This window comes from Pelophylax lessonae, assembly GCF_965119305.1.
Source record: "Pelophylax lessonae genome assembly, chromosome: 6".
NCBI classification, from domain to species: domain Eukaryota; kingdom Metazoa; phylum Chordata; class Amphibia; order Anura; family Ranidae; genus Pelophylax; species Pelophylax lessonae.
The window spans coordinates 165,744,117-165,759,857 of record NC_138773.1 but is presented as its reverse complement, the minus strand read 5'-3'; the positions used below and the strand labels follow the sequence as shown (position 1 = coordinate 165,759,857).

The window sequence follows — 15,741 nt, the reverse complement described above, 5'->3', positions numbered from 1 at the left end:
AAAAAAAAACCCTCTAGCAATACACACAAAACTGAGCATGTGCAGCCTGACTCCTAATGCTCTGTTCTTTTACGAGATGGATTGGAGTCAGTTAAAGAAGAGGAAAATCAGAGAGACAGGATCACACACCCTTTATACACAATACAGAGGATTAACCCCTTAGGTTCCACAGTGATTATGACAAGCATGCTTTACTGCATATACAGACTGATTTTACTGTTGTGGGTCTAGTAACACTTTGCTTAATGTTAACATTTTTTTTTTTAAATCAAGAAAAGTTTTATTGGAAAAAAAAACTGAGATAAACAATACAGATAAAGTATTTTCAAGACAGCCTCACAGATACATTGAACATCCTTACAGAGCAGCACATGTATAATTGGACATGCACAATAGTACAAACATGTTACGACTCATCCATGTAAAATTCAGTACAATATTGACCATGATATAGACATTCGAAATTTTACCCACCACTTTTGGCTCCTGCTTTAGAGAATATAGTAAGTTCTCTAGTCACAGAGGTCTAACATAGCCAATGAGTAGTCTGTCCATAACCAAGCCTAGCGGGCTCAATCCTGGGGTATCCAGTATGGGCCCCATAGGTTTTCAAATTAATGGGAACATCCCCTATGCTGGTAGATGTACTTCTCTAATCTAAGAGTTTCACCCATGCATTGTGTCCACTCTTTATGAGAAGGAGAGTCGTTAGATTTCCAATATCAGTGTATAACACTCAGGGCTTAAAAAAGAGCTTGTAGTGGCCAGTAACTGGAAGTCCTCTAAAATCTAAAACTAGATGAGTAGTTTGGGGCATCTCCCAGTTAATTGATGTTAACTTTACAACAAACTACTAGGAGTGTTTTCAGTATATATTATTGAAGGATTAATGTTAAAAACGAGTTTTCTTGTTTGTTTATTTACCGCTGTAGGATCAGCTGACCTAGGAGTCTGTCTCCACAAGTCTTCCAGTGGTTTGGACCTTCCTATGAAAGTTGTTGATATGTTTGGCTGTTGCCTTCCTGTATGCGCAGTAAATTTTAAATGGTAATAATGCTGACATTTTTTGCAGTGTTATATAAGCAACTCCTTTAACAAAGTGACAAAGATTTAACACCAAACCACAGAGTTTGCTATTGGGGATGTAGTAGAGACGCTCTGGTATAAAAAAAAAATAATACAATCCATTTTAATGGATACAGTTGACACAAAAAGTATAGGATTACATTGAACTCTTAAACAGTAGTAATATAACCACTTCAGCTCCAGAGGGTTTTACCCCCTTAATGACCAGGCCATTTTTTACGATTCGGCACTGCGTTACTTTAACGAAAAATTGCGCGGTTGTGCGACGCTGTACCCAAATACAATTGATTTCCTTTTTTTTTACCACAAATGGAGCTTTATTTTGGTGGTGTTTGATCACCTCTGTGGTTTTTTAGATTTTGCGCTATAAACAAAAAAAGAGCGACCATTTTGAAAGAAAGGACATTTTTTACTTTCTGCTATAAAACATTTCTTTATCAGTTTAAGCCAATTTGTATTCTGCTACATATTTTTGGTAAACAAAAACCCAAAAAGCGTATTTTAATTGGTTTGCGCAAATGTTATAGCGTTTACAAACTACGGGATCGATTTTTGGAATTTTTATTTATTTATTTTTTATTAGTAATTGCGGCGATCAGCGTTTTTTAGCGGGATTGCGACATTGCGGCGGACAGATCGGGCCCCTAACTGACATTTTTGACACTTTTTGGGGACCAGTGACTTCAATACAGTAATCAGTGCTAAATAATATGCACTGTTACTGTATAAAAGACACTGGCAGGGAAGGGGTTAACACTGGGGGTGATCAAAGGGGTTAATGTGTGCCTAAATGTGATTACTGACTGTGTTGGCGAATGGTTCTGTTGTCATGCATTTTTTTTAATGAAACTTCAGTCATCTTCTTCAGAGTCAGATTAAATATCTCTGTGTTAGCTTCTATTAGAGAACTCTATCCGTTTGTGCTCCTAACTTGGAGCAATCTGGGAATCCTTCTTGTTCTAGACAAAGGTTCACTTTTCCAGGTGGAGATTTGGGGGATTTAGGAGTTTTAGGCTCCAGCGGCTTTCAAACACTTTTTGCAGCAAACCCTTTTTTTCACTCCTATCATTCTTTGCACAGTTGTGCAGAGGTTAGAGATCCCTGATCCCGTTTACAGCTGATTTAGAGTGACTAGAGCCCCAGCTTGGCCTCTGGTATTAGATATTTTATGAGAAAGATTGTGAGAGTATCAGCTGTAAATCCCGATACTAGCATGCAGGTCAAAACTCAAGGATTCAGAGCTTCTGTCTGAGATGACTTTTGCAAATATTTAGCTTAGAGCAAAGTCAGTTTAAAATAAAACTCTTGGCAGGTATGAGACAAAAAATCAACACAACCCTGCATTTATTAACCACTTCCCGCAAACCAACATACCTGTACGTTGGCTTGAAGAAGTGGTTGTGCCGGGGTGATGCCTGCAGCTAGAAGCATCACCCCGGTACCATTTTTTAGAGCCGGCGGTTGGCTTTCCAATGATAACTGCTGTGGCTCAGCAGCCGCTTGGCCATTTTTTGCAGGGAGCAGGATGGGAGCAGGACTCGAGCGAGCAGCTAGCACGTCCTCTGGCTGGTCAAAGTCCCGAACAAAGCCGGATTCGGCTTCAATTGGGTCTCTGATGAAGTAACTCGGAAGCGACGTCACTTCCGGTTCACTTGGCTGCCAATAGCGCTGATTTTGAAAAATGTCCGCATTCAAAAATGCAGACTTTGGCGTTTTGAATACTTTTAAGTGCAAAGGAGGTATTTGCAAGAGTCTGCAGGAGCTTGACATTACACCAACGATATGCTGATTTGTGGGTGCATTGCTTTGCAAAAAATTTGCATTTCTTTTTTTTTTTCAAACACTTATTCTTTAATACACCACAATACAGCATATGTTAGACACAAAACGTAAAGCAGAACTAAAAGTACAAGGCAAAGAGGAGGAGCTTTATTGCAGAACAGGCATGCTATGTCTCTTCTGCCATAAAACAAATTGACTGCCTGCTAGCAGTCATCTATAGCATGTACACGGAGCTAGGCATGCACGGTGCCTTGGTGTTGGGATGATTGAACTCCTATGGCACATGGAAAAAGCCAGGGAGAAGATGCCAGTGAGGGAACTTGCAGATGTCAGACAGTTGCGAGGTGGGTATTTGGATTTGTGGACTTGGTCCTGCTTTATTTCTGTGGCACTCAGGCTAAAAAGGGAAAAGAAAAAATATCAACCAACATAAAAAGGTACAATTTTATAAGTTGGCGAAGGTAACCATATACTTAAAGTGGAACTAAACCCATCAATTTAACCATTTTCCAAAACCGTTAAATCCAAGGTATTACATGACTGATAACTGTCACAGTTGCTTGTGCTCTCAGCTGAACTGTCAAGCTATCAAATGGCTGATGCCATAACTGATCACATGTTCAACACCATGACAACTGCAGATCAAACCGAGGTTAAGATGGCAGCTCCCTTCGCTGTAAAGGATAGGAGGGTTTAGCTCCGCTTTAAATATAAATCAACTAGCGCTAAGCTATAAAGGTGTGATGCTACCAATTCCAATGGAAGAGGAGTGGGAGTGCCAAGAATATCTGGTAAACAATGCAAAGCAGAGCAGAGCGAAAGATTCCATAGTGTAGTAGTTGATATCTTTGTAGATTAAAAAAGTGCTTTAATGCACTCACACAATTTTTGGAGATGGCTTTGTACAACAAGATGGGAAGACTGCCCTGGCCACAGGCAGTTGATTTGCCAGCTGCTTTTAGCATCAGAACAATAACACTGGCATCAAGCGGGAGTGGAAAAGTGACAGCATGCCAAAATTTGTTGCCCCTTTGAAATTACATCATAGGGTACAGCAAAGCGTTTTGTGGATGGAACTTCCACTTTGTCAGCCTACCCTACCAGACTACCTCTTGCTGTTACAAACTGTAGCAATAATCCATATTCAGTTAAAGTTATATTAAAGTCAATTTTTTATTTATTTTTTCATTTAAAAATTCATACTTCATTCAATTCATTTCAATTCATTCAAATTGTCATACTAACCTACTCTGTGCAGTGGTTTTGCACAGAGAAGCCCAGATCCTCTTCTTCTCTGCCTCACTGCTGTACCTCTTCAGGAAAACTGTTTTGATGGCATTCTTGATCTCATGGGTCATGGGTGTGTCTTCCATGGTGTCTGTCATGCTCTGGAGCAGTTGTGCATTTAGAGGGGCAATGAGAGACACTGTTGGGTTGCGCTCTACTGACATCAGCAAGGTTGCATCCCTCATTGGCTTTAATGCACTCACAGCGTCCTCTGCATTTGACACATCTGTTTCATTGAGAGCGTAGAGATCAGACTCTCCTTTTCTGACTTCTGGAGACAGCAAGGTGGCACAAACTGCAGGTTGTTGTTCTAAGAACCTCTCGACCATGTCCTATGCGCTGTTCCATCTTGTTGGCACATCAGTTATTAGCTTATGATTCTTCAGGCCCAGACATTTCTGTTTCTCTTTTAGACAGTGGCTTGCTCTAGTGCTGCAATGAAAGAATGTGGATATTCTTCGCACTCTGGCGAGAAGCCTGGAGAGCGTGGCCCCTTTCAGTGCCCGCTGACATGCAAGATTGAGTGTATGGGCAAAACATTTAACATGAGGAAATTTACCAACTTGAGCTTCAACTATCATGTTCGCCGCGTTGTCGGTCACAAGCACTACAGATTTATCAGACAGCTGCCATTCTTCCACGACATGAGACAGTAGCTCTGCCAGATGAGCACCTGTGTGAGACTCATAAATGGCTCTCGTTTGCAACACATGTGACAACACATGTGACAAGCCAGTCCTTAGTAACGTAATGTGCTGTTATTGTAACATAGGACTCGGTTGTGACTGAAGTCCATGAATCGCACGTCATTGCGACTCGACTGGCTTGGTTCATTGACGCAAGTACCTGAGCTCTGGTGTCGTGGTAGAGTGCAGGTATAACGTTTTCTGTAAAGTGACTGCGTGACGGGATCTTATAACGTGGCTCTAGCGTCTTCAAAAGGTAGCAAAAACCCGGCGTTGTCCACAACTGAGTAAGGCCGTAGGTCCTTGGCGATGAAAGCTGCCACAGCTTTGGTTAGTTTCTTCCCTTTTTCAGAGTTGGGCGGATAATTTGACAGTATGGCATCAATTCTTGGCTGATCTGGGTCTAGCAGTCTTTCCTTGGCAGTGGTGGCACTGCTGGTGGCGACAGGTGTTACTAACTCAGAGTGAAAATGGCTAACATGGTTTCTCAAGTTCGTAGTATTCCCTAGGTATTTAATTTTTGTGTGACAGGCTTTACACACAGCGTGTGTCTTGTCCAACTCCCGCTTCCCTGTGTGTTCGTAAAATCCAAAATGTGCCCAGATGTTTGCTCTTAAAACGCTAGAAGCATTTTTTATCTCACGATCTTTTTCTCCTTCTGCCATTACCATACTACCACGTATGTGATGGAGACGGATGACGTAAGTTGCCAAACTCTGTCATTGTTTTAAAAAAAAAAGCACTTGTAAACTAAGCCGCAACAAGCAAGCAACATCTTTCATAAAATATGACTGTGTGTCTGTCAGTCCCTCTTATGCATGCACTGAGCCAGAGCCCCCCCCTTACCCCACAGCTGCCTGACTGACACTGACAGTCAGAGAGACCCCCCCCTTCCCCCACAGCTGAGCTGCCTGACAGTGACACTGACCCCCCTCCCCCCACAGCTGAGCTGACAGCCTGACACACTGACAGAGACCTTCCCAGTCCCAGACCTTCCCCTATCCCCCACAGCACTGACAGAGTCCCCCCCCCCTTGCCCAGACCCCCATCCCCTTCCCCCAGTGCCCCCACAGCTGAGCTCAGCTGACACACTGAGTCTGACAGAGACCTTCCTTCCCACACCTTCCCCAATCCCCCACAGCACTGACAAGAGACCCCCCTTCCCCAGACCCCCACAGCTGACACTGACAGAGACCCCCCCCCCACTGACACTGACAGTCCGAGACCCCCCTGGCTGCTAGCCTGCCACCGCAGAACACTACCCCGGGCCCCGACCGACCGTCCCCTGTCCCAGGCCCCCCCATCACAGACATCCCCCCAGAGATACAGAGAGACCCCCATGATTACAATTATTCGTTCGGACTTACCTGCTGTGTGACTGTGTGGGTTGTTTTGCACTGCATTGCAGAGGAGGACAAGTGCTGTGCTGCTCTCTGGGCTCAGTGGCGACTGGCGTGTGGCGTCACTGGGGTGGCGGCTGGGCCTGGGACGACCACGGTGAGGCGAGTGGCGCTGGCTGGCTGCGATGGGGACGCTTGGGGCTCCAGGTCCTAGATGGCTGCAACACTCGGGGCTCCTGCGTGGACTGGCTTGACTGGCTTCTTGGCTGCAAGGCTGCAGGTGGGACGCCGATACACGCGGGGGATGTTTTTGCTGCGCCTCGGCCCGGGTCAAAGAGAGGGAAGAGGAGGGGAGGAGCCTTTTTATTAAGCTCCCGCACTAATCCACCAATCAGCTGTCTTCTTGTGACTTCCCGCACTAATCCAACAATCAGCTGTGATCTTGTGACTTTTTTCTCCCAGGCGCGATAGGGCGTGGCCGCGGCTGATGACGTAATTTCCTAATCGATGTTGATGGCACCCCGCATCGATGCAGAATCGCGAAGGGTCGAATCGCGATGCATCGATGCTTCGATTATATTCTGCAGGCCTACTGCTCTCCATAGGAGTAGGACTAAGCGGGAAAAAATTGACTACGCCCCTAGGGCAGTCCAAGGGGATATACTTCCCACTTCCTACTTCAGTTTTTTTCTGCCTAGTCAGGAGTAGGGACCTGGTTCCTTGTTGGGATCTCTGGTCCTGGCATTTTTTCATTTTTAAATGGAATTTTATTTTTCTTCATGTGTTATTTTCTGTTCCTGTGAACTACAATCAACTGCCAGACTGGGTGACGCACTGGATATCCTAGATCCTGGAATTGACAACAGGGTCTTTTTTCCGGAGGTGAAACTGCTGAAGTTGCAGCATGCGATTAGGCTCCTGTTGTCCAACATCGGTCGTCTCTCAGGACTTGCATGCAGGTGCTGGGCTTGATGGTCTCCACCTATGAGGTGTTTCCTTTTGCTTAGTTCCATACCAGATTCTTGCCAAATTGGACAAGAATCCTCAATCTCTGGACAATCTGATCCTTTTGAGCCAGGGTTCGAGGGGATCCTTGCTTTGGTGGCTCTGTTCCCCGTCGCTTCAACAGGGGAAGTCCTTTTCTTCCCCTGTACTGGGCAGTGGTTTCCATGGGCGCCAGCCTGTCTGGGTTGGGAGGTGTCTTTGGCATAGATTGGCTCAAAGGGTTTGGACTCTATCCTGAAGATTTGGGCGATCAGGCTTTGCCTGTCCCTGTGGACGCATCGTCTGCAGGGGTGCCCAGTAAGGAATCAATCAGACAATGCCACGGCTGGGGCATATGTCAATCATCAAGGGGGCACCAAAAGTGCCCTAGCGGCCATAGAAGTAGCCGGCGTTCTAAGGTGGGCAGAACGATATGTTCAGCCCTCTCTGCTGTGCACATTCCAGGGTTGGAATATTGGCAGGCAGACTACCTCAGTCGACAGGCGTTGGAGCAACAACTGTGTCTTCGATAGGGGACTCCCGACGTGGACCTTTTTTGGCCTCTCATCTCAACCAGAAAGTTCAGAGGTTTATGGCAAGATCTCAGGATCCTTTGGCCGCCGATGCTGCCCCTTGGGGTCAGTATTGTCTTGATTTACGCTTTTCCTTCACTACAGCTTCTGCCGAGACTTCTGTGCAGAATCGAGGCAGAAATGACTCCAGTCATTCTGGTGGCTCCAGACTGGCCTCGCCGCTCTTGGTACGCAGGCTTCATAGGGCTCCTTGGAGACTCCCTCTCAGAAGATCTTTTGTCTCAACGACCGATCTTCCATCCCGTTATGGTCGCAGGCCTTAACAGCCTGGCTATTGAAAGCCAGGTACTGAAAGATAGAGGGTTTTCGGATTCGGTGATTCCTAACCTGTTAAAAGCTAGAAAATCTACCTCTAGGAAGATTTATCATCGAGTTTGGAGGGCGTACATTTTTTGGTGTGAGTCTCGGGGGGCCTCATATTGACACTGCTTTGAGACGCCCCAAGGCTCAAAGTAGATATGGAGCTGTGTCTGTCAACGAACGAAAGAGAAAATGGAAAATTGAATACTCACCTTTCTGTAATTTTCCTTTCCTGGTGCCTATCCATGGCAGCATACATATGGTTGGTTGCTCCGCCCTCAACCAACCCATAGGACCTCTTTAACTCTATAAAAGTCAAAACTGCCTCCCCTCACGCCATTCCTGTAACTAGACTCAAAAATGCAGATTACGTAAAGGGAGGGCGTATGCTGCCATGTATAGGCACCAGGAAAGGTAAATTACGGAAAGGTGAGTATTCAATTTTCCGTTTTCCTGGTGCCTCCATGGCAGTATACATATGGTAAATAACTTGCTTATAGGGAGGGATACTGCATAGAAATATAGTTTATTAGGATTCACAAGACCGCCAATTGCAACGCTTTCTTCCCAAAATCACGGGAAGTTAGAGCAGCTAGGTCCAGGCTATAATGGACCATGAAGGTATTAAATGAGGACCAACTGGCTGCACGACAAATTGTTTCCGGAGAGACCTGTGCTAGAGCTGCCCAAGAAGAGGCTATCCCCTGCGTCGAGTGAGCATTGATTGCTTTAGGCACTGGAAGACCGCTATCCAGATAAGCCCTTTGAATCAGACGTACAATCCAGCTTACGATAGTTCTTTTTGAATCTGCCAAGCCTTTCCTACCTCCGATAAATAGCCGTTGGTCCTTACATAAAGACTGCGTTAAATCGATGTACTGACGTAGAGTTCTTGCAACATCCAGTTCATGCAATTTTGATGTAGCTGGATTGGTCGTAGAACGACCCTGTCTGGGAAGAACGTAATGTACAGGTCTTGAGCCCCCAAGGCTTGGATTTCCGAAACCCTACGGCCTGAAGTGAGGGCTACGAGGAAAACTGTTTTAAGAGTATTATCTTCCAGAGTACAGTCCTCAGTAGGAGCAAATGGAGGTGCTGCTAGAGTATCCAGCACCAAAGGCAAATCCCATTTCGGGTACAATGTTTTTCTAGGTGGTCTTAACCTCAATACTGCCTTCAGAGACCACTCTATCAGAGGATGCAAGGCCCATCTGATGTCTGTCAGGGCTGATAAGGCTGAAACTTGCACTTTAAGGGTATTGAGCCCTAAATCTAAATCCAGACCTTTCTGTAGAAACAGTAGAATGTCCTGCACACCTGGCTTCAATGGGTTAAATTTGTTGGATTTGGCAAATTCCGAAACCTTCTGCCATATTCTGTAGTAGGAGCTATTAGTGGACGATTTTCTGGCCTCGAGCAACGTTTGGATTACATCATGAGAGCATCCTAATTCCTCCAACCTCTTCCGCTCAACTTCCAAGCCCTCAGATCCAGGATTTCTGGATGCGGGTGGGTGTAGTCCCCCTGAGACAGGGGACAGGGGAACTTCGGAAGGACTAAAGGGTTGCAAAGAGACAGCTGGGTCAGCAGCGTGAACCAAGGCCTCTTCGGCCAATAGGTAATCACTGCCAGGATGGTCACTTCCTCCCCTGTTAGGCGCTGAAGGAATCTGAGAATCAGTGGGGTAGGAGGGATCGCATACCCAACTTGGAAAGACCATCGCTTCACCAAGGCATCTACTCCCGCTGACTTCTGGGCAGGGCATCTTGTGAAGAAACAAGGTGTTTTGGCATTCTGTGGGGATGCAAAAAGGTCCCACTGAGGATTGCCCCAGTGTTGACAGATCCACCGACACACAGAATTGTCCAGGGACCATTCGTTGTTGCTGATGAATTCCCTGGACAGGTGATCCGCCAGATGATTTTGGAGGGCTGGCAGATAGACCGCCCGAAGGTTTACCAGGTTCTCCTCGGCCCATGCTAAGATCGGGGCCACTTCCCGTTATAATGACCTGCTGTGGGTTCCCCCTTCATTTTGAACATAGGCCACCGCCGCTCTGTTGTCCATGCGTAATAAGAGGGAGTTGCCCGCGAGATGAGGTGCCAAGTGCGATATAGCTTCCCAGGCTGCCCTCAGCTCCAGAATGTTTGATACTACATCCTCCGAGTCGAACTGCCATCTTCTTTGGATCAACGGGTCTCTGAAGTGTGCACCCCAGCCCAACCAACTTGCATCGGATGTAAGCGTGATCCATGATATGGAGCCAAGATGGCAGTGGTTTAGAAGGTTGGGCGGCTTCGTCCACCACCACAAACTGGACTTCATCGATATTGTGATCAATACTTCCTGGGAAAGGGACCTCCTCATCCACTGGGATAGAAACCCCTGTTGAAAACCGCGGAGATGCCAGCGGGCCCATTTCACCATTGGGATGCATGAGGAAAAAGTTCCAAGGAGACTCAGACATTCTGAAGCCGACATGGCTTTTCTCTCCAGGGCCTTCTTTACCTTCCTTGTGATCATGGGAATTTTCTCTGGTGGAAGGGACACTGCCTTCCTCCGTGTGTCGAACAGTGCCCCTAGGTATATCATCTTTTGGGTCAGGGTGAGCTGGCTCTTTGTATAATTAGCCATCCGTACCTCCTCAGTGTGTCCAAGACCCATTGTACATGGATCTTCAGGAGTTCTTTGTCCTGAGATAGGACAAGAATATCGTCCAGATAATGTAAGACACGGACCCCCCTCCGGGAGAGGTGCTAGGATTGCCACCAACACTTTGGTGAAGGTTCTGGGGGCTGTGGATATGCCGAAGGGCAAACACCGGGACTGCAGGTGAAGTTCCCCTATCTTGAACCTTAGGAACGACTGGAAGTCGCAATGTATCGGTATATGCAGATACGCATCCTGAAGATCTATAGAGACCATCCAGTCGTTTGGTTGCACCATTAGGATGACCGTGTTGAGAGATTCCATCTTGAACTGTTCGCGGCGGATAAACCTGTTCAACCGCTTCAGATCTAGAACCGGCCTCCATCCTCCAGACTTTTTGCGTACCAAAAAGACTGGGGAATAAAAGCCTAAGAGTCTTTCCGAGTCCGGAACCGGTACCACTGCTTGCTGCTGAACTAACGTCTGGACATATTGTAGGAGAATCTTGCGCTTCTCCTCGGATTTTGGAATCCTGGTGGATAGAAAGGGAAACCGGGGCGGTTGGCGATTGAACCTCCAAAAATGCCCCTGAAGGATCGTAGAGGTGACCCAATGATCCGAGCAGGTTTCCACCCAAACCTGAGACTGGCACCCACTGGGCCGGTTTGGGTGGGCATGAAGTCAAAAGGACTTCTGGCCTTCCTGTGTAGAGGTAGCTGTCTTCTGTTTCCCCATTCTCAGAAAGGTAGCTTTGGAGCCCTTCCAACCTCTTCTATATTCTCTCCCTGGATAGTATGTCCTGGCTTCTCTGGCTTTCTGCTGGAAAACCGCTCTTGCCGCTAACTTTTTTCTCTTATTCCTATCCTGAGGAATCAGGCCGCTCTTGCCCCCCGTAACTCTGGTAATCTCTGTATCCAGCATTTCGCCAAATAGGGCCTTTCCATCGTAGGGTATGCAGCACCACATTTGCTTGGAGGGATCCGCGGCCCATGGTTTTAGCCAAAGTGCTCTTCTCGCCGTGACTGAATATAGCATGGCTCTGGCGGAACATTTCAGAGTATCAATGGCTGCTTCTGCCACAAAATCTGACGCCAATTTCAACTCATCCAGCGCTTTCACGATCTGGTCTGTGTCTAGGCCTTGCTTGAGGGCCAACTCTATATTATCATTCCAGGCAAGTGCTGCTCTGGATACTAAGGTTAGAGCCACTGCCGGCTTGCAAGCCCCCCGGCTTGAGGACAGAAAAAAATGGCATGAGGGGGGGGGGGCAGTTCTGACTTTTATAGAGTTAAAGAGGTCCTGTGGGTTGGTTGAGGGCGGAGCAACCAACCATATGTATGCTGCCATGGAGGTACCAGGAAAACTGGATTTTTGTCTTACCGTAAAATCCTTTTCTCTGATGTTCATTGACGGACACAGCACCCACCCCTCTGTTGAGTTGGGTTATGTATTCTTCAGACACTGCTGGTTAGAAAGTGGGGAGTATATCCACTAGCAATGCCCTAGGGGGCTTAGTCAAATTTGTTTCTATGGAGAGCAGCATAACCCAAGGGTCAAAGAGATATGGAGTTGTGTCAGTCAATGAACATGAGAAAAAAAGATTTTACGGTAAGACAAAAATCCAGTTTTTGCTCTAGGCTCACAGGGAGAAGGCTTTACAGCTTTCTACATGTATTTTTGACTCCAACCTCAATCCTACTACAGATAGTATCCCAACTACATGCTGGCAAGGTACTGTAGGTGCGTGGCACATGGTAATATTTAGTCCTACAGGTGACGTGGAGACACTACAGTTGGGAGGGTGGTACATCAATAACATTTGGTAAAACTGTAGTGTACAAAAAAAAAACATCTGTTGTAATTCTCTTTAGGAAATATTTTATTTCCGCAACATAAAACTTTAATAATTTATTAGTAAAGTATTCAAAATGATGCAAAGTAAGCAACTTGTCATTTGTATTCTCAGTTTACATGAACTAGTGAAACATAAAGAAAATGGACTGATTTTTGAAGATTCTAAAGAACTTGCTGAACAGCTAAAGGTAAAAAAACTACTACATACTTAAATATTTCTATAGGGGCAGTGTGTGCTGCTTGTGACAAAAGTGCTAAATTTACGATTATTGTTTTTGACCTGTTTATGAACAGAAGAAAAATCAAATAAATATTTGGTGAGACTACCCTTTTGGTTTCAAACCAGCATCAATTCCTACACTTGCACACTTCAGGGATTCTGTAGGATTAAAGTCAGGTGTATGATTAACCAATTTTACCAAGCAGGTGCTAATGATCGATTTCATATGTAGGTTGAAGCATGGTCATTAATTGAAACAGAAATAGCTGTGTAGTAGGGTTAAAACTGGGTGAGGAAAAGCCTAAAGGCCTGTACACACGTAGCGATTGTCGGCCGTAAATATTCGGCCACCGTCCGATCGGCCGATTGTCGGCTTGTTAGTATGATGCTTCCGACAACCGACTGCGACTTTTCGGCTGAACAGAATCTGGTGTGCAGCCTTTAAAATTTTTGTTGGCCAACACCAGAACGGCCGATTGTTCTTCAGTCAGTACAGAATTCGGCCGACAAACAGCAGATTAGCAAGACTGGGCATGCTCAGAGAAGAAAAAACACACGGAAAGTTAACCATCACATGACATCACTTCTGCAGTCGGCTGTTGTTGGCCGACAAAATTCGTGTGCAGTCTTTAGCACTTTTCAACCGACAGGACAGCACCGGACAAAAGACGGCCGATCGTTCGGCCGACAATCAGTGCGTGTGCACGGGGCTAAACTCTACACCAAGAATTCCTCAAACTGCGGCCCTCCAGCTGTTGTGGAACTACACATCCCATGAGGCATTGTAAACTCTTGACATTTACAGACATGACTAGGCATGATGGAAATTGTAGTACCTGAACAACTGGAGGGCCATAGTTTGAAGACCCCTGTCTACACCATGGCAAAACTGAGTTGTGAAATCGGGCTAGGTCAGAGGTGTCACCACTGTTACAGAAACTTCGAATCAAGTGTACAGTTTGGCACAAACTGCTAAATCCCTTAAAAAAAGCAGAGAAGAGGGGCATGACCACTGGAGCTAAGGGAGACTGCCGATGGCAATAATTCAAGCAGAGGACAATAATCCAGGTTGTCCTTTTTAGGCCCTGTGTCGGAAATAGCCAATTGTAAGCTAGAAGCATCAGCGCCAGCTGAACTTCCTACCTATGTGTTTGGGATCCAAAATGTATTGCAGTGTGGAAGTAACATAGCTCTGTAAACATGGCTAGGCCTTGAAAATTCATAGAACTAGCAGTTTAAAGGAAAGGTTATAGTGTGCCTTGGTAAACCTTACTGCACTCAGTGGAGTCCCTCTCTGTGCTGGACTGCATTTCAGTGAGTCACTTGTGCAACACCTTTGGACCCTACTGTAAAAAGGAAACCTTGTATTGTTACTAAGCTGAATGTTCAGAAAATTGATATTTGGAGTTATTTTTGCAGCACCTATCTTTTTCAAGCTCAACTAAAATAAAAAGTTACCCTTGTAGTGAGGTTTCACCCACACTGCAAGGGTTAAATGATTGTTTAGGGGTAAAATATATTTTACTTATCCCACTGGGTTGTGTGTGGAGCCTTTGTGTTCTCACTTACCATGTAGGGACAGCAGTCCTGCATTGCATGCAATGACAACACAGTGCCTGAGACCCACTGACACTAAAGTGAGAAAAGAAGCTCCAATTTCCTCCCTTCCTAACAATTGTTGATACAAGATAACTGCCAGGCAGGGTGTACCCTCTTTTCAATGAATCAGCCAACACAGGGGTTGATTACCTAAAACTAGAGCATGCAAAATCTGGTGTAGCTCTGCATAGAAACCATTCAGCTTCCTTGTTTTATTGTCAAAGTTTAATTGAACAAGCTGAAGTTAGAAGCTGATTGGCTACCATGCACAACTGCACCAGATTCTGAGTGCTCCAGTTTTACTAAATCTCCCCCATATTTTTCATAGTCTTGATCTTTGTCAAGGAGCAGTAAAACTTGCTTACTTGTTAGCAATGCAAAGCTGAAGTGTATGCATATTAAATGAGCAAACATAGCTCTTATGTGTGTAGATACGTAATTGCAGAATCCATTTTTATAAATGTACTGTATATGTTGTAAAGTTCAATCTGATTTTTTTTTTTTTTTTTTTTTTTTTTTAACGAGGCATTAAAATTATTACAATCCCTTTTTAAGTTGTCAATTTAAAGGAGCAAGTTACTGACCCCACGTCTCATACATGTATAACCTGTTAAGTGTTACCACGTTTATAAGTACATTGTATTAGATGGTTGTTTTCATTATTTCTCATCTTTTTTTTTTTTTTTCTTAGACGTTATTCACTAATTTTACAAGTGACTCAGGTGAACTGAAGCAATTTCGGCAAAATCTCACAGAATCTAAGCAAATGCGTTGGGACGAAACCTGGGATGAAACTGTTCTTCCACTATTTAAAGGAAATTAAAACTTTTTTTTTTTTTTTTTTTTTGTATGATGCAAAATTTGTTCTACATCACTATGTATGCACAATAATTAAAGTCTATCTTTAGCAAAAAACGTTTGCATTTTGGATAGAGTGAGGGTTAGAATGTCAGGTTTTTATTGCTGTCTGTATTACTATTGGGATCATTCACCCTATTTGTGTTGGTGACCATTGACACTCAGAAAGAAAGTCAGGGGAAACCTAAAACCCTGTTTGTCTCCAAAATTAGGAGGAATAAAGGAAAATCTTCCAATGGAGATACCTATTCCAAATACATCTCTCTAACAGGTGAAAAGGGTGATTTCCTGTAACTTCCTGTTGTGTCATTGTGCACCATTGGGAAAATTTCCCTTCACTTCCTGTCCTAGATTGCAAAAAATAACCTGGCAGGGAAATTTAACCCTTTCCATCTCTTATTAAACATTGAAAAAAGGTGTTGGCTATGCATACACTTCAACCTGTAATCAACCATTGTATTCCTTATTAGATAAGAAATAAATTAACTATTTTATATTTACCC

The 15,741-nt window shown here is 44.9% G+C and overlaps 1 protein-coding gene across 1 annotated transcript in view; it reads left to right on the top strand.

The window, feature by feature from the left end:
* The window catches only part of ALG1 (ALG1 chitobiosyldiphosphodolichol beta-mannosyltransferase), a 66,813-nt gene extending 51,545 nt beyond the window's left edge, over nt 1-15,268 (top strand). Inside the window, exons 11-13 of the mRNA XM_082261385.1 lie at nt 933-1,047; nt 12,674-12,749; nt 15,072-15,268. Of these exons, the coding sequence (XP_082117511.1) occupies nt 933-1,047; nt 12,674-12,749; nt 15,072-15,203 (323 nt within the window). The 3' untranslated portion in view covers nt 15,204-15,268. The remainder of the gene's footprint in view (nt 1-932; nt 1,048-12,673; nt 12,750-15,071) is intronic.
* The last annotated feature ends 473 nt before the right edge of the window (nt 15,269-15,741 follow it).